General features: G+C 45.2%; 1 protein-coding gene across 8 annotated transcripts in view; it reads right to left on the reverse strand.

Moving 5' to 3' along the window:
- Positions 1-26,419, reverse strand: part of HELZ (helicase with zinc finger) — a 1,413,339-nt gene that overhangs the window by 1,288,219 nt on the left and 98,701 nt on the right. For all 8 annotated transcript variants that reach the window (XM_069199901.1, XM_069199892.1, XM_069199898.1 and 5 more), the window contains one exon: positions 22,093-22,217. In XM_069199901.1, coding sequence (XP_069056002.1) covers positions 22,093-22,217 — 125 coding nt within the window. The remainder of the gene's footprint in view (positions 1-22,092; positions 22,218-26,419) is intronic.

Below are 26,419 nucleotides of genomic sequence, written 5' to 3' on the forward strand. Positions count from 1 at the left end.
AAGTGACCATATGGAGATGTTCTTACAGGATATATTGATTTAGAGGTCTGAGATCAAGGATTTGTCTGAGAGTGCCATCCTTTTTTCGTATGAGGACGTATAGAGAATATACTCCTGTCCTTTGCTGACTGATGGGAACTATTTCTATTGCACCTTTGAGTAGAAGAGATTCTACCTCTTGTTTTAACAGGGCAATGTGCTTGAGAGACAGCCTGTGTGAACGGGGTAAAATGTTTGGTGGAGTGGAGATAGGTTCTAGGCAATACCCTGTGCGGATAATTGACAGTACCCATTGATCTGTTGTAATTTGTTGCCAGTGAGGATGGAAATATTGCAGTCTTCCTCCCACAGGAGATGTATGCTGTTTGGGGATGCAGGGAAAGTCACTGCTTTGATGAGGTGGAGGCACCTCTTGCGGCAGTGGATTTACCTCTGTATCTGAAAGTGTCTCCTCTATAAGAGCCCCTGAAAGATCCCCTGGGATAATATTGTTGTCCCCTTTTTTTTTGTCGGGACGTAGAGGCCTCTGAAGTTTGTGGCTTAAACCCTCCTCTAAACTGAAGTTTACGAAATGAACTCCAAAAAGGTGTTGTATAAAGGGCTCCCATGGCCTTTGCTGTCTCAGAGTCTTTTTTTAATTTGTCAGCGGTTGTATCCACCTCTGGTCCATAGAGCTGCTGCCTATTAAAAGGCATGTTAAAGACCGCTTGTTGTATTTTAGGCTTAAAGCCTAAGGACCTCAAACAAGCATCTCTCCTAATTGGGACGCTAGTGTTTATTGCCCTAGCTGCCGTATCAGCCGCATCTAGTGCTGATCGGATCTGATTATTAGCAAAGGCTCGTCCTTCTACTACCTGTTGTGCTTTTTTCTTGTGTTCCTTTGGGAGGTATTGCAGGAACTCCTGCATCTCGTCCTAATGTGCCCTCTCATACCTGGCTAAAAGAGCTTGTTTATTTAAATGAAATTAGCAATTCTCCACTGATTTGCAGCATCTTTTGCCGGCTGCATCAGATTTGCTGCTTTCCTTATCAGGGGGAGGAGCATCCCCTGTGGACTGTCTATTGCTCATTTTCTTGCTGCACTAACTACGAGGGAATCTGGCGGAAACTGCTGTGAAATAAGGACTGGATCAGTCGGTGCAACTTTATTTTGATCTATTCTAGGTGTTAATACCCTAGCCTTCCCTGGTTCATTGAAAATGTCATCGGCATGTTTTAACATACCCAGTAACATTGGCAAACATTGATATTGTTTGTGAGTGGAGGAAAGCGTGTTAAATAGAAAATCCTCTTCTATTGGTTCAGAGTGCATCTGTACACTGTGATAGGCTGCTGCTCTGGAAATGACCTGATTACAGGCTGTGGTATCCTCAGGTGGAGACGGTCTTGTGGGATACAAATCAGGATCATTAAGTGGGATTGGGTCAGAGTCCTCCATATCTCATGGATCCATGTTGTAAACACTATCACCCATAGATTCCCCATGTGAAGAAACATGAGATTGTGTGGGTGAAGTTGGTGGTGGTGGAGTATGAGGTGGTGGAGAAGAGGGAAGATAAGGCAAATGTGGTGGAGAAAGCTGTACAGACTTTGGCTTCTCTTTATGTTTAAAGTTGCAGTACAACCTAAGGGTGTTGACAGGGAGAGAAAGTTAAGACAAATGGAGAGCAGATACATAATCAGGCTCAATATTAAGAGTCCAATGGACTTAATATTCCATATGAGACTAAGATAGTTTTCAATTAATAAACCATGGTATTCAGTCTATTGCATAGATGGTCACCAGTGTTATTGAAAGGCCTTTCTTCAGAAATGGTATTGTGCAAAATTGGCAGAAAGGCATTAATATCGCTAAGTAGAGGCTCCACTCTGATTTCCTAATTAAGTATGAATGAGAAAAAGAGTACCCCCTCTTATTATTGCGTTGGGTATAACCCCCTTGGGTATGATTGTGGTGGAGGATGGGAGTGACTGCCGTAGCGTGATGAAGAACAATGCACTGCTAGATAGGACACACTTCAGTTCATAAAAGGCGACGTAATTGGGGTTTAAACATATGGCATTTTTTGTGTAGAAGGTGAATTTGTCACGTGACTTAGGGTGTAAGGGAGTGTGGCCATCAATGCAATTCAAGAGAAAATTAGGACATGTTGCCATCAGCTTTACATTTCAGACAGAGCCCACTTGGGTTTGACTGGTGTGAAATAAGAGTCATAAATAAGAATACAATATGGAGCAGTGTGATATGAGCACCGTAGTGTATCATATAGCTTTAAATAGCAGGTATAATATCAAGGTGATCGAGCTGATGTGCATTCGTATCTAGGACGACGGAGAGCTGCCCGGTGTGAAATAATGACATCAGTAAAATATTTGGAGATCGCCATTGGTCTTAGCATGGATTGTTCCAAGTGCTGAGAAACAAGAGGTTCAACTGTTATAACTCGTGCCCTAAGGTAACTACAACTCATACCCCCAGCATGCACAATTTTCTCATCAATAATTTTACTGCAAATGTCACAGGGATATTATGAATTAACCTAGAGAGACTGGGGATGTAATCGCGCTGCCCTTTGATCAGGGCAGGATATGTGTGCCAGATATATAACTATAGCACCTTGGCACACAGGCCAACTAGGCACAATACTGGTACCAGCCCACTTTATTTCAACCACATGTTCCAATAGCGGGAGACCAGGCAGCCCCCTGCCCACTAACCACCGTGCTCTGTTCACAGACGTGACCACACAGGAAGCTAGACACTGTTAGATTCACGATCCAGGCAAGGGACTGCCCTTGTCAAAAGGTTTGCCTTGAGTGCCTCTACTCCTGCCCTGGCTCAGACAGTGGCTCAGAGTATGACTACTAGAAAACCTGAAATTGGTGACCTCTACCCAAAGGGTCAGTTTCTCTTCCTTCATTCGGTCACAACTCGCCCCAACTGTACTGCTTTTGACAAATTCCTATACTAAAGGCTGCGGGCCACCTGCAAAGAAGCACATCAGACATTTCCTGAAAATCCCCAGTCATTGCATGCACAAGACATGGTACTAAGTTCTCCATCCCAAAGAAAGTTAATCAGCCGACTATACACCGACACGCAGGGCAGGGCTCTGGTTTGAGTCCCCAAAGGCTATTCCCGCTGGTTGATGTCAGTGTCCCCACTGCTGACAAAGGAACATGGGCGTTTCTGTTGCATTCAAACAGGCATGTTCTCGCCCAGTTATCATCTAGAAATAACACAATAGGTCTCTGCATCAGAAGCACTGCACCCTAACTGCCTTAGACTAGATGGATTAGGAGAAAACAATGACTAAATAAGATGTGTGCTGGGGGATGCTGATTTTCTTCATCTGGCAAGCAGTGCCTGTGGATGATAAGCTTTTGGACGTCAGCGTTTCAATTTGTGGGTGTGGTGACAGCCTGGAAAGCCACCAAGGGTGTCCCTGATTTCCGAGAGGCAATGTTAAGGATGAGTAATAAACAAGAGGGACAGGGAGATTAATGGTCCAGTGTACTCCCTCCCAAGCTAAGTCTATACAAGCATTAGGTACACTGTTCCAAAAAGACGACGACGACACAGGGCAATCCTATGGTTAGGAGCAAGAACCCTCACACATTCAATTGGATGTCATGCTTCATTAGGCATGCTCCTCGTCAGACCAGCGCTGCAATATCTGAAGGGCCCCCCGTAAAGGGGGCTCTTTACCAGAGATCTTATTCACTCCTTAAGTGCCTTAGAAAACAGTGAGGCAGGAGATACCACCTCACAAGACCAACAAATAAAGAAGAGCAAGTGTCAACATGTTTCGCGTCTCGTGGGTCACAAAGATCTGGTGACGCTTCATCAGGACCAAGGAAAAAATCGAAATTACTTCTCCATCTAAAAAGTGAAAGACCTACGTGTGCCTAAAAATGTATGTCTAGGCTCCGGTCACTTACTCTATAGACTGCATGTCTAGTTAGTCTAGTCAGTAGTGGCCCAGTTGGATGTGACAATGGGAAAAGTGAGCAAAAACAGCCTTCAGCTTGTAGCTAGTTATTTTCTAGTCACCAACAAGCTATGATAGAGAACAGCTGACTTGCTATTCCATAACAAAAACACAGGTATGCAATATTTACAGCTTTAGCAAGAATTAGTGTAGCACAGGTGTCTCCAACATGTCGATTTCGAGCTACCAGTAGCTCACATACCCCTTCTGATTAGCTCGAGGACAAGAGTTCATTTTTAAATAAGCGCAGGATCAAATTTTTCTTCTAAAGTTAAGGGAAATCTGTGTTTATTTCACATTATCATCATCAGGCTGCAGTTAGCAGGGCCTAATAAGGAGCAGTGCTGGAGTCAGATTTATGACCCAGGGCACAGAGGTGAAGAAAAGAAGCACTAAAGTATTTAACTCCTAAAAAAACTCCTTGTCAGCTCAATATTGGAGGTGAGAACACAATTAGGTTTCTCAATGCTTTTAAATCAGAGAAAATTTAAATGAAAAGTTGCCTTATAATTAAGTTAACTTTCCATTTTAATTTTTGTCATTTCTTTCAAACTGTTGCACAAACAGAAGGCCTCTTGCTCCATATGGGCACTAGAACACTGTGGCATATTTAGAGCTGAAAAATACAGTCATTATTTAAATGGGAGAAATTTAAAGTGCAAAAAAATGTTCCACATTATATTTGTGCACTTTAATTTTCTACCATTTAAAAAACGACTGTATGTTTGTGTTATACATGTAACAGTGCCACATATGACAAGAGATATAACCTGTGCCACAGATACATACGACACAGGCTCTCAGTTACTCATATATCCCATTCATGTGCACACATGTTCATACATCCCGAAAGACCACACACTCACTGATACACATGGCAGCCCTGCCACAGTGCTCCAAGTCAAAGTATTTTGTTCAAACCATTGTGTCTGGCTGTATGGACATAAGGCTTAAAGTGAAGGAAGCTGGGCGTGGGGGTGTCTGGTAATAATGCGCAAGTTGTTTAGCCTTCAGTAGCTCATGATAATTTTCAAGAAGTAGCTCTTGCTACAGAAAAGGTTGGAGACCCAGGGTGTGAAATTAAAAAATGGCTTAAGGGTTCTAAGAAGTTAGAAATGTAATAATTGTGTTAGAAATCTTTCTACTGTTCTCACCGACTATAATCTGCTTAGTTGCATTAGTTTTTGCCTTCTGTGTGGTTGCCATTCATATTTTAAGCACTAGATTTGGATTTAAAAATAAACATTTCAAAATACATTTCCTGTTTCATAGAGCTTTTTCAAGTGTATTCTTCATTTCAAGAGGGTTTGCAGTTTCACTGTGTCACGAAACTCATCTCATAAGACTGATATGCAATGATATGTCCTGGAGTAGAGCAGTGTCCTTGGTGGCAGGAAGGTCCACTGTTGGCTTTTCAGCAACTTCAGGACTATTTCCCTCCTCATAGATATTGCACTTGTTGGTAGAAAGAGTAGACGGGTGTCTGTTGCACAGTATTCCCTCCCCAGTAGATAAATCACTGTTAGCGATTGAAGACTGGCCTCTCCCCGAATACAAATCTCCTGTTTCAAAATCCAAAGGGACTGGACTCTGTAACCCACTTCGTGGTTGAAGTATCCCATCACTATTCTAATGTCTGTTCTTATTGGGACCTAGGGACTTAGCAGATGGGAAGAAAAGTCTAGGAATGGCGGGCGAACTGATTCCAGCTCCCTGAGGTTAATAATAGGAGGTTTGAAGTTGATTCCATTGCCCAAGGATTAACCAAGTCATCAAGGAGGCATCCCACACCAGCTTGCTGGCAATTGTGGTCAGCACCCTTGTTTGGATTACATGAAACCGAAGACCCCTGGACAGATTTTGCTGTATTAAAAACGAATTCAAAGGGCCCCCAACTTGGTGGGAGGCTGGAACTCATTGACTATAGTCCTGGGAGCATGGTGATCAATGGGTTATTAAGTGATTGATTAAAGGATAGATATGAAGACGAGCCAGGGAAGGATACTGATTGAGGCTGCCATCAAGCCTCATTACATCAACCACTGGGAAACCGGAGGCACATCTTGACCCAGAGAGCCCATGACCTCCCTCTGAAAAGTCACCTTCCTTTCCTGTGGCAAGAACACTGTCCAACTTCAGTGTTGAAAAGGCCACCTATAGAGATCAGGTCTTGGGTCAGTATGAGAAACACATTTTTGAGGTTTATCAGTAGTCCATGATCCTGAAGAACATTGCGCACAAAGAATTGCATTAGAGGAGGCAGTAGAAATAAGCCAGCTCCCCAGATATGGAAATGTTTAAATCCCAGCAAAGCAGCTAACACTTTAATCAATGTCCCTGGTGACAACAAAAGCCCAGATGGAAGTAACTGGAACTAGTAATGATGATTGTTCACCTGAGAAACCTCTGCGACCTCCAATGTACTGGGGCAAGAAGGTATGCATCTAATACGTCTAGGCATGCTAGGACATTCCCTGGTTCAAAAACTGAAGAATCTCCTAAACTGACATCTTGAATGGTACATGGGGAATGTACAAGTTGAAGTTCGTGAGCTCCAAAACTAGTCTTAAGTCCCCTATGGTCTTCTTGACTAAGAACAGTATTCAATAGACTCCCTGGCCCTTTTAAGGTTGAGATTATAGCTTTTTTTTTTTTAAAACAGGTCTTTAATGTCTTGTAGAGGAGCTTTTCTCTTTATTGGAATAATACAAAGTAGAGTTTGCCGAAAACACTATGAAGGGGTAGAATCGAAAAAATCCTGTTGCCTTCATCTACCACTTTCAAATACCATTAGTCGGAAATCGATTTTTTCCAGACATAAAACAATGTGATATTAACATCCCACAAGGAAGTCCTTGCTGTTGTTGGATAGTTAGGTGTTAGAGTGTGACTGGGACCCAACATCCATTTGGTGAGACCAGGACCTGTCCAAAGGCCCCCGAAAGAGCTGTTGTGATTTGCCTTTGAAAGATGGTCTGAAAATCTTACTCCCCAAAAATCCTCCCTTTGGGGATTCCATCAGGGCAAGAAGTTTCCTGTCCTCTGTAGACGTCTTACCCATTTCCTTCAGAGGGAAACCAAACAATTTTGTACCTGAAAAGGGAATTTTCAGGAGTAGAGACTTCTATGCAGCGACTGCCTTCCAAAGTTGCCTTCTGACTAGAGAAATGGACAGCTGAAGCTGCCACATTTCAAGTATCATAGGATATATCTAATAACATGCTTGCCTGTTGTTCAATGATAACGAGAGTTGTCATTCCATTGCCTCTGCTATATTTTAGCAAGGATTGAATTGTAGAAGAGTAGGTGGCAGCTCTAATTGCAAAATTAGCTGTTGTATATTTGCATTTTACGGCAGTGTCCACTCTTCAACAGGATCTGGAGAGGAAGAATCCTCGGATAGGAGATCTCCTTCAATGTCAAACCTGCAAATAAAGAGTCCACTCTCACTCATATGAGGAAGTCAGTGGTAAAGTAATGGATGGGATACCTCTTTGTCAAGAAACTGGGAAAGGCCGTCTTATTGCTATCCTACCAGTCATTCTGCACCAATCTTTTTAAACGTATGGTCAGAGTCTGGTTCCTTCCTTTGACACTGTAAAAAGAAATCATTGCTTTCCACTGTCAGAGGTCTCAGGGAATGACATTGTTTTAATGTGTTGCACGACTTCCTTCAAGTACTGTACTTCACATACTTCACCTTCACTTCCTCAAGTTAGTCATTGGTAGAGGGGGCTCTACAGATCGCTACTTAGGAAAAGAAGGGGCTTCCTTTTCCTTAAAGGCAGCACCAACAGCTGCTTGAATCATCTGCTGAATCACTTCTAGTGGAGGTCTAACAGGGGATTCACTTTTTTCAATATTGTGGGATGTCTCACTAGTTTTTCCTGGACTCTCCAATTATCTTACATTCAATCAAGAAAAGGGAACTCCTCTCTGAACTTATAACTATACTTACCAGGAACTCATTTTCCTCAATCTAAGGTGGGACGGGACCTCCAAGGAAGGTTGCACAGGCTGAAATCTCAGAGGAAAGCTAGTAGCTGCAGGGGAGTCAGTCTGATCATTGTACCCAGGCCTCAAAACACCAATGAACAATTCCACAGAATCCAGGGAGACTGATATGAAGTCACAACCCTCTTCAGTAACTTGGGGGAAGAAGTCAACCTTGCTCTCACCTAAAAGAAAGTATTCCTGGGAGGGAGACTGGGAGCCAACTACATCGAAATACTTCATAAATCCAAATTGTGTCTGAACATCGCCCCAGAATACTCTGAAACCCTTGACACACAAGTATGGATATGCCTCTATGTCAAATGGGTATGGGTTTCCAGGTGACTATCATTTTGTGCACAAGTGTTGTCGGTGAAGGAAGAGAGGTGGAAAGAGGACCTCTCCTCTCCATGAAGGAGTGGATGCTTCCAGCAATGACTCCTACCCAATTTCGACTTTCTTAGCCCAAAGGCAAACATCTTTGCTGTCCCTCAGCTTCCTAGAACACATACTATGACACACTGTATACCCTTTAATGAATTGCGGGGAAAAAAAAAAAAAACTAACCATATCACACAGACCTTTTCATCATTCCTTGACACGTAGAGCCACAAATTGAGCATTTGTGAAAAATATTAAGCATGGTGACTTAAGGCAAAAGGGGGATGATATTAAAGGACAATCATGTAAAACTACACCTCATAAAAAAGTTTTCAAAGAAAGACAACATTCTGAGATGGCACCCGAAAGCTGGCACCTACAAAGGAATGGTGTTCACACCAAAAGAACGAGTTACTTACGTTCGGTAACGACTTTTCTGGTGGATACATTAGCTACCTGTGGATTCCTCACCTAATGAATACTCCCATGGCGCCAGCATTCGACGGAAATCTTGTTCCTAGTCTCTGCACGTCGACGAGGACGTCACTCTAGCCCACGCGACGCCGTCTGACGTCATACAGACAATAAGAGGTCCTCGACGACGTGCCGACGTCAGTACCAACATTTTTTACGTGCATGAGAACAACAACCCAATGCAATGAAAGAGCAAGGCAACATCCCATAACATTGTAAAATACACAAAATTGCAATAAAATGGCTGTAAATGTAATATAACTTTTTTTTTTTTTTTTTTAAACCAACAAATATATGCAAATCATGTATATACACAAGGATATATACATATATATATACATATAAATATACACAAGTATCCATATATACAACATCTATTGCAACCTTGAATACCAAGAGGAGCGCACTCAAGGATTACTTGGTAAGACCAGAAAGGCAACGGGGAGGCGGGTGGGACCGTGAGGAATCCACAGGTAGCTAATGTATCCACCAGAAAAGTCGTTACCGAAGGTAAGTAACTCGTTCTTCTGATGGATACAACTACCTGTGGATTCCTCACCTAATGAATAGAGTCCCAAAGCAGTACCACTCCCGGTGGAGGGTGCCTGTATGGTCAAACCAAGAAATCCTGCAGCACTGACCGTGCAAAATGGCCGTCCCTTCTGACCTCAGAGTCCAAACAGTAATGTTTCGCAAAAGTGTGAAGGGACGACCAAGTTGCGGCCTTGCAGATGTCGACCACAGGAACACCTCTGGCCAAGGCCGTAGTGGCCGACTTAGCTCTGGTGGAATGAGCTCTAATGCCATCAGGAGGATCCTTCTTTGCCAAAGAGTAACAGATTTTAATGCAAAGAACAACCCACCTGGAGAGTGTTCTCTTGTGGACTGCCTTTCCTCTCCTCTTGCCCACGTATCCGATGAACAGCTGATCCTCCAGCCTGAAATCCTTCGTTCTATCAATGAAGAAGCTCAACGCACTCTTTGGGTCCAATCGATGTAGTCTCTCTTCCTCCTTTGAAGGATGAGGCGGAGGATAGAACGTGGACAAAGTAATTGTCTGGGCCAAATGGAAGGGTGAAACAACCTTCGGGAGGAAAGCAGCCTTGGTCCTCAACACCATCTTATCCCCATAAAAAGTTGTATAAGGGGGTTTTACCGATAAGGCCTGCAACTCACTCACTCTCCTTGCAGATGTTATAGCCACCAGGAAGACTGTTTTAATAACCAAATACCTTAATGGGCAAGAATGCATAGGCTCAAAAGGGGACCCCATAAGGAAAGTGAGGACCAAGGACAAATCCCATTGAGGCATCACTAATGGTTTTGGAGGATATTTATTTAGAAGACCTTTCAAGAATCTGAGAACAATAGGGGATTTAAATAACGATGGTTGATCTGGAAGACAAATGAAGGCTGACAGGGCAGGCAAATAACCTTTAATGGTAGCCACTGCACAACCTTTCTGCGCTAGAGACAGAGCAAAAGACAAAACATCTGACAGATGAGCATGTAAGGGATCAATCTGTCTCTCTCCACACCATATAACAAATTTAGACCACCTATTAGAGTAGATAGATTTAGTGGAGTGTCGCCTGGCCGCTAATATAACATCCACTACATCAGGCGGGAGAGAGAAGGAACTCAGGTTGCCCCGTTCAATCTCCAGGCATGTAGGTGTAGACTCTGGAGGTTGGGGTGTAAAACCTGCCCCTGCGACTGCGAGAGGAGGTCTGCCCTGAGAGGGAGACGGAGCGGAGGGCACAGCGAGAGTTGGAGAAGGTCGGAGTACCACACCCTCCTTGGCCAATCCAGAGCTATTAAGATGACTTGAGCCCGGTCTTGGCGAATCTTCCTCAACACTCGAGGAATCAAGGGTATGGGGGGAAACGCGTAAAGCAACTGGTCGCACCAGGTTATCAGAAACGCGTCCCCCAATGCTCCCTGCACCGGACACTGGAGGCTGCAGAATAACGGACAATGCGCGTTCTCCCGAGTGGCAAACAGATCTATCCGAGGAAACCCCCACATCTGGAAGATTAAACGGACTTGATCTGGATGGAGACGCCACTCGTGGTCGGCCGAGAATTGGCGACTGAGACTGTCCGCACGTACATTCAAGACCCCGGCCAGATGATTTGCTACCAAGCAAATCTGATGGTCCTTTGCCCAGGACCATAGTCGAAGAGCTTCTCTGCAGAGAAGGTACGACCCTACTCCTCCCTGTTTGTTTATGTACCACATCGTGGTAGTATTGTCCGTCAGGACCTGTACCGACTGACCACGAAGGGAAGGGAGGAAGGCCTTGAGAGCCAGACGTACAGCCCGTAACTCTAACAGATTGATATGAAACATCTGCTCCTCTGGAGACCAAAGGCCTTTGATCTCCAGATCCCACAGATGAGCTCCCCACCCTAGAGTGGAAGCATCCGTTATGACCGTGGCCACTGGTGGCGACTGCGCGAACGGCTTTCCTTGTGAAAGACTGTTGCTCGCAATCCACCACTTCAAGTCCACAGCAGCATCTCTGGAGATCTTGACCGCACCTTCTAGATCTCCCTTGTGTTGAGACCACTGCCTTCGGAGGCACCACTGAAGAGCCCTCATGTGCCAGCGAGCATGCGTGACCAACAGTATGCAGGAGGCAAACAGACCGAGCAGACGAAGGACCTTGAGGACTAGAACTACCGCTCCATTTCGAAACACTGGAACCAATTCCTGAATATCTTGAACCCGCTGAGGCGGAGGAAAGGCTCGATTCAATGTTGTATCCAGTACTGCCCCTATGAACAGGAGGCGCTGAGAGGGCTCAAGGTGAGATTTGGGCACGTTCACCGAATAGCCCAGGTCGAACAACAACTGGGTTGTTGACTGCAGATGATACGACACAAGCTCCGGGGACTTGGCTTTGATCAACCAGTCGTCCAAGTAAGGGAATACTGCTATCCCCTTCCTTCTGAGCTCTGCCGCAACCACTGACATCACCTTAGTGAAGACTCGAGGTGCTGAAGTAAGACCAAACGGGAGGACCGCAAACTGATAGCGCTGCGACCCTACCACAAACCGGAGATACTTCCTGTGCGACTTGAGTATCGGGATATGAAAATAAGCATCCTGCAAGTCGACAGACACCATCCAATCTTCTTTGTTCAACGCCAAAAGCACCTGTGCTAGGGTCAGCATCTTGAACTTTTCCTGATTGAGGAACCAATTCAAGATCCTCAGATCCAGGGTCGGTCTCAACCGACCATCTTTCTTGGGAATCAGGAAGTACCTTGAGTAACAACCTTGACTCCTTTCCTGCTCTGGAACCAACTCCACTGCGCCCTTTGAAAGGAGGACTTGAACCTCCTGTTCTAGCAACAGGAGGTGTTCTTCTGAACAATAAGATGGGCGGGGCGGGAGGGGGGGCGTAAACTCCCGAAAGGGAAGGATGTAGCCTTTCTCCACAATACTGATAACCCAAGTGTCCGTTGTAATAGTCTCCCACTTGTGGAGAAAATGCCGTAATCTTCCCCCTACAGGAGAGGAGTGAGTGGGAAATGGTGGAAGCCTAAGGCTGCTTTCCCTGCTGCACCCCTCCAGAGGACGAGGAAGAGGCAGAGTGCTGTTGAGAGGCTCCTCTGGTGCGGGCCCTACTTCTCCCTCTAAATGATCTATAGGGGTGAGAAGAGGCGGCTTGCTGGAACCTCCCCCGAAAGGAAGAGGAGGAAGAGCCACGCCCAAATCCACGAAACCTCCTGAAAAATCTGGAAGAGGCAGAGGAAGAAGGAGCTTGCAGCCCTAACGATTTGGCTGTGGCCCTGCTCTCTTTAAATCGCTCCAAGGCCGAATCTGCCTTTGCTCCAAACAGTTTGTCCCCATCAAACGGGAGGTCTAATAGGGTCGACTGTACATCCGCAGAAAACCCTGAATTACGGAGCCAGGCCTGTCTCCTTGCCACCACAGCCGTGCCCATCGCCCTAGCCACCGAGTCGGTCGTGTCCAGTCCAGACTGGATAATCTGGGTTGCGGCAGCCTGGGCGTCTGAGACAAAATCCAAGAGTCCCTGGGGAAGCTCCGTAAAAGAAGATGAAATATCATCCATAAGAGCATGGACATATCTCCCCAGAATGCAAGTTGCGTTGGTGGCCTTCAACGCCAAACTGCAAGAAGAAAATATTTTCTTGGATTGCGCATCCAGTTTTTTGGAGTCCCTGTCTCCTGGCACCGTCGGGAAGGATCCAGGCGCTGATTTTGAAGAACAGGAGGCTTGTACCACCAAGCTCTCCGGCGTAGGGTGTCTTGAAAGAAAGCCAGGATCAGATGGTGCAGTCCGATATCTCCTGGCCACAGCCCTATGAACTGCCGAGGAAGATACAGGCTTCTTCCACACCTCCAACACCGGATCAAGCAATGCCTCATTAAACGGCAAGAGAGGCTCCGCTGCAGCAGAGGCCGGATGCAGCACCTCCGTTAATAAATTCTGCTTCGCCTCTGCCACCGGCAAAGGCAGGCCCAGAAAATTAGCCGCCTTCCTCACCACCGCGTGAAAGGAAGCAGCCTCCTCCGTATACTCCCCTGGAGATGAAAGGTCCCACTCAGGGGAAGTATCCAGCCCACTGGCCGTATCCAGACCATGCAGTCCATCACCCGAGTCCTCAACCTCTCCTTCCTCCAGGACTCGCTGGTACTCCTGCTCTTCCAACAGACGGAGAGCACGCCTCCTTGAATGTAGTCTCTGCTCAATGCGCGGAGTCGACATGGCCTCTGCCGAAGTCGAAGATCGGCGCCGATCTCCAGAAGCATCCGACGCCGCATCCGGCGCCACAGACAGCTTCGGCGCCGATGAAGGAACAGGACAAAGGGATCTTGGAGCCGATGACCCACCGGAGTCACAGGACGAAATCCCGACGTCGACGGGATGGAAACATCCGGAGCCAATCCCTCTGAAGCCACCGGAGCGGCCACCGGCGCCGACACCGGCGCCGAGCCCACATTCCCAAAAGGGAGAAAGGGCATAAAGGGTGCCGGCCGAAGAGGCGCAGGATCACCCAATGAAAAGGCCAAAGGCCCCGAAGGACCAGCCGGAGCACCTCCTGGAGCCATCTGCTGAAAGATGGTATACATCGCATTCAGAAATGCGGTACTATCGGCTCCAGGGGCTGGAAAAGCCGGATACTGGGGTGCCTGGATCGAAGGCGACCCCGACGCCGGCCTCGACGTCCGCGACGCCGGAGACATCACAAGAGGCTGCATCACCTCAACCACAGACGCTTGTCCAGGCGAAGTCGGTGACGCCGGAGAGGGCAACGGCGTCGATGGATGCGGCGTGACCGTGGGACTGACCTCCCAAGTCCTCAGACGTCGAGCCGAAGGCGACCTCGAACGAGTCTCCTTGCTTGAATGACGCCGTGAATCTCTACGGCGCCGGGAGTCTCGATGACGCCGATGAGACCTTGGCGAGGAAGAAAACAAGTTACTTACCTGTAACTACAGGTATCCAGTATTAGTATCTTTCATAAATTCACATGCTTGAATCATCCCCGTCGTCGAAGTGGGAGTCCCACGGTACATAAAATAGCAATAAATAATAAATAAAAAATGTTGCCATAGGCTATAATGGAGTCAGAGCTTGCTCATATAGCCTATCCATTTCCTTTTGTGAAAGGACCCAAACCTGCCTGCTGTCCAATCAGGCACCAGCACCCTCTAGAACCTTCTCCAGAGAAGCTCCCTTCCTCAGATTTTCCAGCACGGAAGTGAAAAATTAAAAAAACCTGAGAGGAATGCGAGCATCAAAGGGGAGGCGGGTGGGTCGCATGTGAATTTATGAAAGATACCAATACTGGATAACTGTAGTTACAGGTAAGTAACTTGTTTTCTTATCCAGTATTGGATCTTTCATAAATTCACATGCTTGAATCTGAATAGACAGCAGTATGGTTGATAAACATTGTATCCAGCGTGGGTGGAGGGTGCGAGCATGAGGACCCTCTATCTCAATTAAAGTTAATAATCATAATAATAATAATAATAATAATAATAATACCTTTATAGAAAACTCATCATTTCTGAGCGTGAGTTACGAAGGAATACAGATACTGTAAGTACGTGTATATATAGATATATAAATATAGATAAAATTCATCTATCTGCATACACATTAATAAGTACATACATACGTACACTTTAGATAATTCACCAGGAAACACAATAGAAACATGGTTATCTGCATCTTAAACCATATGACTATGACTAAGGAAAGGTCTCACCTTAATGAAAGAGATGGCGTAGCACAGCTTGTCCTACTAGAGAGTCTGTTCTTTGTGATGACTCCAAACAATAGTGCTGCGTAAAGGAGTGTGTGGTTTTCCATGTCGCAGCCTGGCAAATTTTTTCAAGGGCAATACCTTGAAACAAAGCAGCCGATGTGGAGACTGCTCTTGTAGAGTGGGCTCTCGGGCGCCTAGTCAAGGGTTTTCCTGCCTTGGTGTGACAAAATTGGATTGTGGAAGAAATCCATCGGGCTACAGTGGCCTTGGTTACTCCTGTTCCTTGACGTCTTAGAGAATAAGATACTAGAAGTTGGTCTGATTTTCTGATGTTCTTGGTACTTTGCAAGTAAAATTTTAGGCATTGCTTAATGTCCAAAGAATGGAGAGTTCTCTCTGCTATCGTAGTAGGGTTTGGAAAAAAGGTTCGTAGAATAACTGGTTCATTGAGATGGAATGAAGATGGAACTTTGGGAATATATCTAGGATTGGTTCGGAGCATAACAAAATCCTCAGAAAAAACTAGAAAGGGCTCTTTAGTAGTGAACGCTTGTATATCACGGACTCTTCTGGTAGAAGTGAGAGCGAGCAAGGTTGATACTTTCCAGGTTAAGTACTTGAGTTCAGCTCTATGGATGGGTTCAAAAGGGGCTTTCATGAGCTGGGAGAGAACAATATTAAGGTGCCACTCTGGCGGAGGTAAGCGAACTGGAGGAAAGGTGCGGAACAGTCCTTTCATAAACTGTATGATGACTCTGGTTGAACCAATAGATGGCATGCCAGGCGATCGTCTGTAAGAGGCTATAGCTGCGAGGTGAATCTTGACTGATGCATATGAAAGACCAGCCTTGGAAAGAGAGCAGATAAGGAAGAATTTGCTCAGGATTGATTTGAAAAGGGTGAAAATTGTTCTGAGAACACCAAACACAGAACCTCTACCATTTTAATTTGTATGTCTTATTCGTGCTCTCCGCTCGCGCTTTAGATAATATGAGCCTACATTCTTGGTTGATGTTCATATCTTGGAACTCTCTGAACTCAGGAGCCAAGCATGCAAGTGCAGTGAAGTTGGGTCGGGGTGTAAGATGAGGCCCTGATTCTTCGAGAGAAGATTGTGGTTGCAAGGGAGACGGACTTGATTGGCTATTGACTGGAGGAGAAGCTCCGTATACCAGTACTGTCTCGGCCACTTGGGGGCTATGAGAATGATCTTGCAGCCTTCGGTCTTCATTTTCCTGAGGAGTCTGGGAATTAATGGAATGGGGGGAAAAGCGTATGCAAAGATCCCGGACCATCTTATCAAAAGAGCATTTCCCCACGACCCCGGGAGTGGGTATCGACTGGCGTAAAACTGGCATTTGGCGTTCAGGTTGGTGGCGAACAGGTCTAGGATCGGCCGACCCCATTGTTGAAAAATGCTCTCGAGTATGGTCTGGTTGAGTTCCCACTCGTGACAGTTGTCGTCTGTCCTGCTGAGAGAATCCGCTAGAGCATTGTTGACCCCCGCCAGGTGCTCTGCCCTGAGGCGGACGTTGTTCTGTGTGAGCCAGTTCCAGAGAGATTGAGCTTCCCTTGAAGGAGAGAGATCTTGTTCCTCCCTGCTTGTTGATGTAGAACATGCTTGTTGTGTTGTCTGTTCTGACTAACACGGATGATCCTGCGATGCGTGGCAGAAAAGCTTTGAGCGTAAGGTGAATCGCTTTCAGTTCTAAAAGATTTATGTGCATCTCTTTTTGGAGCTTGGACCATTTGCCTTGAATGCGCATGTCCTGTAAGTGGCCTCCCCATCCTTCCAGGGAGGCGTCCGTGGTGATAACGAAATCTGCTACTGGTGCCAGAAAGGTTAGATCGTGGGAGAGGTGGTTGATGTGGGACCACCATTCCAACGCCTGCCGAATCCTTGGTGTGATGGTTATTAAATCGTCGAAGGATCCTTGTGACTGGGTCCATTGGAGTTGTAGTTCTTCTTGTAGAGGTCTCATCTTGAGTCTTGCCAGCGGTACTAGGACTATGGCTGAGGAAATCATGCCCAGAAGCGATTTGAATAGTCGTACTGAAACGAACTTTCTTGTGGAGATTGTGACCGCTAATTGAGTTAGCTTCTGCTGCCTTGCTAGGGTAAGATATGCCTTGTTTTGGATAGTGTCCAATTCTGCTCCCAGGAAAACTCTCCTGCATGCGGGGAGCACGACTGACTTTTGTAGGTTCACCGTTAGACCCAAACTGTTGAATAGTTTTAGGCAGGCATCTGTGGCTTTTGAGGCTAGTAGGGATGACGGAGCTTTTATTAGCCAGTCGTCCAGGTAAGGGAACACTTGGAAACCCTTGCTTCTGAGGGAGCCTGCGACTGGGGCAAGGCATTTCGTGAAGATTCTCGGAGCTGATCTGAGGCCAAATGGCAGGACTCTGAATTGATAATGGGCACCGGCTACTGTGAAACGGAGATATTTGCGATGTTTTTGGTGTATTGGAACGTGGAAGTAGGCGTCCTGAAGATCTAAGGTTGTCATAAAATCTCCAGGGTTTAAGAGGTGCAAGATATCTGACCGTGTGATCATCCTGAAGGATTGTTTCCGAAGGAACTTGTTGAGCTTCCTGAGGTCTAAAATAGGACGCCACTCTCCCGACTTCTTTCTTATAAGGAAAAAACGGGAGTAGAATCCCAGACCTCGTTGCTGCAGGGGAACTGCCTCTATAGCCCCTTTTTCTAGAAGGCTGGTAATTTCCACTTGAAGCAGACGAAGATGGAGAGAGCTGCCTGCTGTTGGTGGGTGAAGCGGTGGCTTTTCTGTGAACTCCAGGGTATGACCTCTTGTCACTATATCTAGCACCCACTTGTCCGATGTTATCTTCTTCCAATCTTGGATGAAGTTGGAAATGTTTGCTCCTATTCGTTGATGTTGTGGGCATTGAGGGAGCATAGCCGGTGCCTGTGAAAGATCATTGTTTTCTGGGCTGATCTCTGGATTGTGACCCTTGTCTGCGTTTACCTCCCTGTCTGGTATAGGAGGCAGTCGATGATTGTCTGTACTGCTGATTGTAGGAAGGCCTGTACTGCGATTGCTGGTACTGTCTATGAAAGGAACCTCGAAATGAGGTGAAACCTCTCCCTCTAGCCCCTCGAAAGGGCTGCTTTCTGTACTGCAGGGTACCCAGGGACTTGGCCGTGTCTGTGTCCGTCTTAATGGTTTGCAGTGCGTCATCCACATGTTTGCCAAACAAAGATTCCCCATCGTAAGGCATGTCTAAAATTCGGGACTGCACTTCTGGTCTGAAGGATGTGGCCTTGAGCCACCCTTGTCGTCGTAAGACAGCGGAGCCCGCTAGTTGGCGGAAACCCGTAGAGGCTATGTCCAGTGCGCAGTCAATAATCTCTTCCGATGCCCGCTCACCTTCCTGTAAGATTTTACGTGCCTCTTCCTGTTTATTTTCTGGGATGAGGTCCAGGAAAGGTTGCATGTCGGACCACATTTGACGATCATATCGGCCCAAAATTGCTAATGAATTCGCTGCCCTGACAGTGATTGCAGACATTGAGGAGAATCTCTTGCCAATATTATCTAGTCTGCGACCTTCCTTGTCTGGAGGGGTGGATATAGGCGTTGATGGATTTTTGGAGCGCCTTTGAGCAGCCTGTGAGATGACCGAATCAGGCTTTGGATGGCCAGTAAGGCATGCCGGAGAATCTTGGGTCGCCTTATATTTTTTATCCAGTTTTTGTGGAACTGGAGGAACAGTAGCCGGATTCCGCATAATCTTTGTGCCCTCGCTCCAAATGTAATCAATAATCGGAATGGACCGTACCGACTTCCGTGATTGTTCTTTGAAGTCATGTAGGAAGCATTCCGACTGGGAGACAGATGTTGGTAGATGAAAACGTACTGCGGCTCTGTCCATAAGATTATGGAAACCACCTATGTCCTCGGGTGGAGAATCAGAGGGGCGAGGAGGTGGTGGAGAAGGAGTGGGAGCCAAGTAATCATCCCATTCCTCTGTAGGATGTTGTGGAGTAGAAATTTCTCCTTCTTCTTGTTCTTCCTCCCCTGAAGTGGACCCTTCATCTCTGGGGGGTGCAGCTAACACTGAGTGAGATGTTGATCTTGGAGTAGCTGGAGGAGGAGGAGCATTTCCTGGCGTCACCGTAGAGGCCGGTACCTGTGGTTGGCCTTCCGCTGGAAACCTTCTCCTATAATCCTGAAGCATGGATTGTAAATCCTGAATTAAGGAGGAAGGCATTTCTACGGTGTCTCTGTGTTGGGGCTCCCGTGTTTCATAATATTGGTCCTGATGAGAGTAGTATGGCTGATACTGTTCGTACTCATTCTCTTCATCGTCATCTTGATACTTGACATGGAGCTGCGAAGGGCTATGCGCATCTCCAAAAGGACCTTCGTCCGATTCCTCCCAGTCGAGAAGATGACTGGGTAGTAAAGCCGTCACCTTGTTTGGGACTGTGTCGATAGGATATACGTCCTGTGCAGGCAGATTCCTGATGCTGACCATAGCTCGGAGAGCTGGAGACCTGGAAGAGGTAGGAATGGCCTCAACGTGTCCACTAGCCATCACTGCTGTCGATGGCGTTAAAGTTGATGCAGCCGTTGATGGTGCAGATTTTTCCGTCGACGGTGGTCTCGTCGACAGTGGAGTCGCCGACGATGGTGTTGCCGACGATGGTCTCGTCGACAGTAGTGTCGACGGTAGTGTCGTCGACGGTAGTTTCTTTGACCCAGTCGATGGCGATAGCGCAGATGAGAATGAAGCTATAGTCGACGGGGCAGTCGTCGACGGTGCCGATGGAATCTGGATAGAAGGGATCGAACCCCTTACCGTCGATGTTAAGGTCGTCGACGCTGACGATGGTCTCGTCGACGATGAAGTAGAGACGGTAGATGTAGATACCGTCGTCGTCGTCGTCACTGTCGTCGACGGTGTCGTCGTCGATGTTCTAATTTTCAGAGTCATCTTTGCAGAAGTAGAAGGCTCTGAAGAAGGAGATAGATGGTAAGACTCCTTCTTTTGAAGAGGAGAAGAAGGCTCAGAGCAAACCGAAGTTTGTAAGGCCTTCCCATGATGAGATTTCTGCCTCTTTCTGGATTTTTCAGTGTGGCCTAGGTCCTCAGATCTGGACCTTTTATATGGCCTCTCTGACCCACTCTCCTCACCTGAAGTACAGGATTTGGCCTGTAACCACGTCAGGAGTCTGCCCTCCCGGTCTCTGAGGGTCTTTGTGGAGAAGGTGAGACATATCTTGCAGTCCTTAACCTGATGTTGTGGGTAGAGACAGTACAAGCATTCCTTATGTGGGCCATCCACATGGAGCCTTTTCTTCCCACAGGTCTTGCAAGGGCGGAAAAGGCCTTTTCTAGAAGAATCTGACATATTTGAAGTTTTCTTGAGAGAAAATCTCTGAAGTAGAAGAAAAAACTGAGCAGAGCTCAGGGAGACTCCCTTCACACGACGTGCGGTAGAAAATCTGAGGAAGGGAGCTTCTCTGGAGAAGGTTCTAGAGGGTGCTGGTGCCTGATTGGACAGCAGGCAGGTTTGGGTCCTTTCACAAAAGGACATGGATAGGCTATATGAGCAAGCTCTGACTCCATTATAGCCTATGGCAAAAAAAAATATTTATTATTTATTGCTATTTTATGTACCGTGGGACTCCCACTTCGACGACGGGGATGATTCAAGCATGTGAATTTATGAAAGATCCAATACTGGATAAGACTTCTTGTGATGTTTTTCCTTTCTCTTCGACTTCGCCAGGAATAATTTAGCCTCACGTTCCTTGAGGGCCTTCGGATTCATGTGCTGACATAAATCGCAAGTCACAACGTCGTGATCGGAGCTCAAGCACCAGAGACAGTCGGAGTGAGGATCTGTAACGGACATCTTGCCCCCACACTCTCGACAGGGCTTGAAACCCGACTTTCTCTGAGACATTGTTACCGCAGAGAAGAACTACGCAGCAGAAATCACACTGTAACCACTAAAGTAACAGTAGCTACCTCGAAGATAACCATTTCGAATGCACGGAAAAAAGGGAACTGACGTCGGCACGTCGTCGAGGACCTCTTATTGTCTGTATGACGTCAGACGGCGTCGCGTAGGCTAGAGTGACATCCTCGTCGACGTGCAGAGACTAGGAAGAAGATTTCCGTCGAATGCTGGCGCCATGGGAGTATTCATTAGGTGAGGAATCCACAGGTAGTTGTATCCATCAGAAAGAAGGGCTTTAGATAAAGGAGAACTGTGTGCAAGATCTTCCAAACAAAGCACAAACAACAAAGTGCACAACACCCTACTAGGCAACGATGGGGATATAAGGTCTACCAAGGGTCCTAAGCAATTTGCACCAAGATGTAGTGTTTTTACATTAGGGCCCCATTTACATCTTTCATTTGTGTTAAAGATTCTGTTTCTAAGATTTGTGTTAAGGCAGATACACAGTTCAGTTTGAAATTTGACTTACTGGTAAAAACAAAAAAACAAAAAAAAAAAAGAAAGAAAGAAAACGACTCTAAATGTTGCCTTCTCTGATCGGAATGTGTTCTATCAGTTTGATTACCTAGAAAACAAATTATTTTCTGAAAAACTGTGTTTCGGGTTCTAGCATATGTGCGGAGATATATTCCAATATTCTGAAATCTATAAAGTACCCCATATTGGAGACCTGGCACAAAAAGTGTGACCACTTAACCGATGAATGCCTCCGATGCAGAGATATATTTTAGGAGCTTCAGTTTACCTAGCCAGAGGCTGCTTCCCCAACCCACCCCACCAAAAAAGAAACTGAACATATCTGGCTCACTCACCAGACCCAAATTAACCCTGGTATACAGTTGTTGACATCACATGCGAACAACAGAGTGCGTGGTCGCCATTTAAAGGATGCACATTTGACTGGGCATGTCAAACTGGAACGCCTGGAGAAATATCATATAAGATGTGCAGTATTTAGCGTTTATAAAACTGACAAAGGTTGGTATAAGGACAAAAGATCTCACCAAAGATTCTCCCACCAATGATGTTGTAAGCGCACTGGATACCATCTGCAGTTTCCCGTCCAGGTGCAAGGAGTAGAGCACCGCATGAAAAGAGCACTCTCCCTTCGCCAGGCCCTCTCCCAGAACTGTAATTGTAAAAAGAAAATCACCACCACTTTACATAATAAACATACACAGCATCTGGTTACATTACTTAGCTTTAGCAATGAAATATAATAATACTCAGCATCTGGTTACTTTACTTAGCTATGGCAATGAAATATAATCATTATTTTAAACTGTAAATTATTTTTGTTTATACTTCAGTCAGCATTTGTGATGGTGTAATCTGTGATCATGGCTGACATTTGCGATAGCGACAGCAAGTGTGGCATCCAGTTTGAGGTCCAGGGAAATGCATGGAAGAATTATGGTACCCTAGCACACCATATTTTTTTTTAATATATATTATATTTTATGTTCTCATTTGAGCAGAGAATCACAACTTTAACAAATGTTTTCAGCTAACATACAGCACTTTTTTTTAATTTTTATTTTTTAAAATAAATATTGTTGTTCTGGTTAAGTAAGACTCTCCATTGAAAAGGCAATTTTTGTTTCCTTAGTAACTTTAGGGCGGTTCGATGATTATGCACAAAACGTTCTGAAAAAAAGTACATTCACTTTGGGTTCTAATTGGCAGGTTTTGTACACATTAGTCAAGCTGGTGTGGTGGATTGTTGCAAGATGTCCCGAAAGTGACATTTCACTTTTATAGCTATCTAGTCTGTTCCTTAACAGATCCACCACAGAATTCACATATCCAGTTAAATTACTAAAGGAACACCATTGGACTAGGGAGCTTTTTCTTCCATTGTCCGTTTCAGATTTGCTAATATGGCTGTGGATTTGCAAATCTACCATGCTGTGATTACACCAAGCATATTGAAACAAGCACTGTTTTTGTGAAAGTAAAAAGGAAAACAGCATAAATGGGAAACGTAAAACACACAGCCATGACACCCCTAGGACTAACGAGGATATCAAATAATTATCTTTTTTTTTTTTTTTTAAAGTGGGATTCACAAATTGTATTCTGGAACTGCTACTCTTATGCTGGATTCACTAACCCTGGATCTTTCCAGGGTCCTGCCATCCTCCCATGGCCTTAGGATTCCAAAATCCCACATAGAATTTGCAGCTCTTGCTTAAAACAAAATAGAAAAATAAAATATTCAGTGCACTCGATGTGGCCACCCGCAGGAGGTGGAGGGAACAGCCATGCAAACCATAACTCTCGCACCAAACACAATTGTAATGGCCTCACAAAATGTATTCCAAATAACTACATCTAAAAGCAAAATATAATTAAAAAAATAATCCATAATGAAATCAATTAATGATACATCCATAGTTGTCTATGTCAAAGTGGTAAGTATGTGATACGTGATCTCATCAGTAAAGTGACTTACTACATTTGTAATTGCATCAGTTTCATTAAGACTGAAGTCAGGCGCATTGCATTTGGTGTGCAGGTTATTGTTTACATACTTTTCGTGCAAGTTATTTATTGTGCTCCTACCATAGGTAGTGAATTTTCTTTTTTAATTTATAACCATAACTGCACTTTAACTGAGATTTTTCAGGTGAAATATAATATCTATAAAATATATTATATATATATATATATATATATCCATCCCAGTTGTGGGTGCCACTGGATGCTTATAGCACGGTCGGCATTTCCACAGAAAAAAGATTTGTTTATAAAAACTTTGGCGCCATTTGACAAATCTTCATTAAACTTCCCACAAAAAACTCTTATCCATCTCAGCAACTTCCTGGAAAGTTTTTAAAAGGATACATCTCGGGAACAGCGGAAAAAACATATTTAGGGAAGGAACGCAAGGCACCCCTCCCTAAGTCTCACTAGGCCCCGAGGAGCCCATCACCCGGAGCCATATTAGCACCCTGCTCCCCATGCCAATACCAGGAGCTGGAACCTCATCCTCCAGGATGAGAAAATGCACATTATTTAAGGGGAGCCCATTCCCGGGACACTGAAGTTCCCGGCCCAACAGTGTGGGAATATGCTGCCATCCTGGGTCCTTCAGAAGCCGGCATTGATTCCGCATGTCAGGGATAGCAGTTTTTTCATGCTCCTGCGGTGTTCAGCGTGGTTCCTCTAATTATGCCCCAAGGAATTTGGCCCCCTATTACCTAGAAATGTTTTTTTTTTTTTTTAACAATACACACCCCACCTCTGACCTCTGGCCCAACCTGGTTAGCAATTTTTCTTTTAAGAATGGGAGGCATCTGATTTCCAGAACTACTATTATTATTTTTTTTTGTGTGTATGGGGGAGGGGGAGGGATACTTTTTAGCCTACTAGGCATAGAGGGTCAAGGTATTCCAATTCTGCCCGCTTAAACATTTTTTAAAATCTTTTTTTCTACGACTTGGGAATGAGCCAATCGGATCTCAGCTTGAAATTGGTCAGGTCTGTGAAATATACAACGATTTTGAGCATTAATTGCTCAAAAACTACTGAACAGGTTTACACCAAATGACAAAAAGCATGAGTTCTGGACCAAGACCTAACTTTCTGCCATATTTGGTGTAAATCCGTTCAGCGCATTTGTTCAGTTTGGGGATCCCCGTTTTACTAGGCGCCCCCTTACTGGATCATTCTGAAACTTTCCAGGAAAAAGCTGAGGTGGATGAGGCTTTTTCTAGAGAGTTTCGTCAATTGAAGCCAAACAAAAATGTTTTTTAAAGGACGGGACAGATAGATAGACAGCTAGATAGCCACTTCTATGGTTTTGTATGGGTAAAACGTTAACCTAACTATAACGTCCCTGTATCAGTTAGTTTTCCTAGTGAATTTATTTTTTATTTTTAAACATAGAGTAATATAAAATTACAGCATGTTAATACAACCGCTACTGTCCACAGCCTTTAGCCGAAGGGCCTGCAGCCAAATCCTCTGCATGCATCTAACCCCACGATGCGCGCAGTGGGGGTTTTGTTTCCGAATAGATTTTCATTTTATTTTTTAAAGTCCACTTTAGATCCATTGTAGATTTATGTTGAGGGTTGCAATGAGCCCCCGGTGGATCCGCAGATTTGCAGTTCAGGTCGAAAAAAAATGGGCAATTTTTTGCCCATGACCCCACCTCCATGTGTACTACGGTGTCATTATACCTGTATCCTGACCCCTTATGTGTTTTTCCCCTTTTGTCTCCTCTCCCCCGTCCAAGCGAGAAAGAAACCTGCAGCCCCAACTGTCAGGTTGCAGCAATCAGAGCCTTTCTTTTCCCTGTGATCTGCAGATCCACCACAAGAACATCTGCCAAGGATCTGCATCCCTAGATATACAATTATTTGTTTCTTTGGTAACTCCAAAACTACTGAAGGGATTTACACCAAATTACTAAAATTACTCTTTCAGAACCAACAGCTAGCTTTCTGACAAATGTGGTGTAATTACGTTCAGCGGTTTGGCATGTAGTCATGTCTAAAATCCCTATGGGAAATTGCTTAGGGAAAACATGTTTTGGAATCCCCTCTTCTTCTTGGACCCCCGCTTGACAAGTCATACCAAAACTTTCACGAAAGCAGCTAAAATGAGTGGCAAACTAGCTTTGAACATTTTGTGAGGATTAATCAAACAGCGCAAAAATGATAGGCAAAACAAAAGAGTCTTTTCCTATGGACACTAGATCCTAACTTTAACCACCTACTTTCTTCACAAAATGTCAATAACTAGTTTCCCACTCACTTAGGTGCTGTTTGGAAGGTTTTAGGGTGATTCGCCTAGCGGGGGCCAAGAAAAAGGGGTCACAAAACACGTCTTCCCCATGCAATTTCCCATTGCGATTTTAGACAAGACTACAGACCGAACTGCTGAACGGAATTACACCAAATTTGGCAGAAAACTCAACCAGAAAGATCTTGTTTCGAAATGTGGTGTACATTTGTTCAGTAGTTTCTAAGTAATTAAAAACAATTGTGTATATCTATAGACTGAGAAAGTCAGCGGATCCAACAAATCTCATACAGACATTTGGTTGGCTGCCACCACTTCAACCAGGACATGCATATTTGAACAACTGTGTTGCATGTAGCCCCTATTCCCAGACAGATTTCAGCCCTTTTGACCCCATCCCCTGGGGACCGGCTCAATATAAGTAGGGGGCGGACCTCCACTTGGACAGATTTTGATTCCACGGATCCCATCCTCTGGCGTATTTGAAAAGAGGAGGTGGGGGACCAGAATTCCCCCCTCTAGGGGCTGATTTTGGCACTGGGGAGCCCATCTTCCAGGGCCCCGCTGTAGTTAGAAAAG

The sequence above is a fragment of the Pleurodeles waltl genome, chromosome 7 (assembly GCF_031143425.1).
Source record: "Pleurodeles waltl isolate 20211129_DDA chromosome 7, aPleWal1.hap1.20221129, whole genome shotgun sequence".
NCBI lineage: Eukaryota > Metazoa > Chordata > Amphibia > Caudata > Salamandridae > Pleurodeles > Pleurodeles waltl.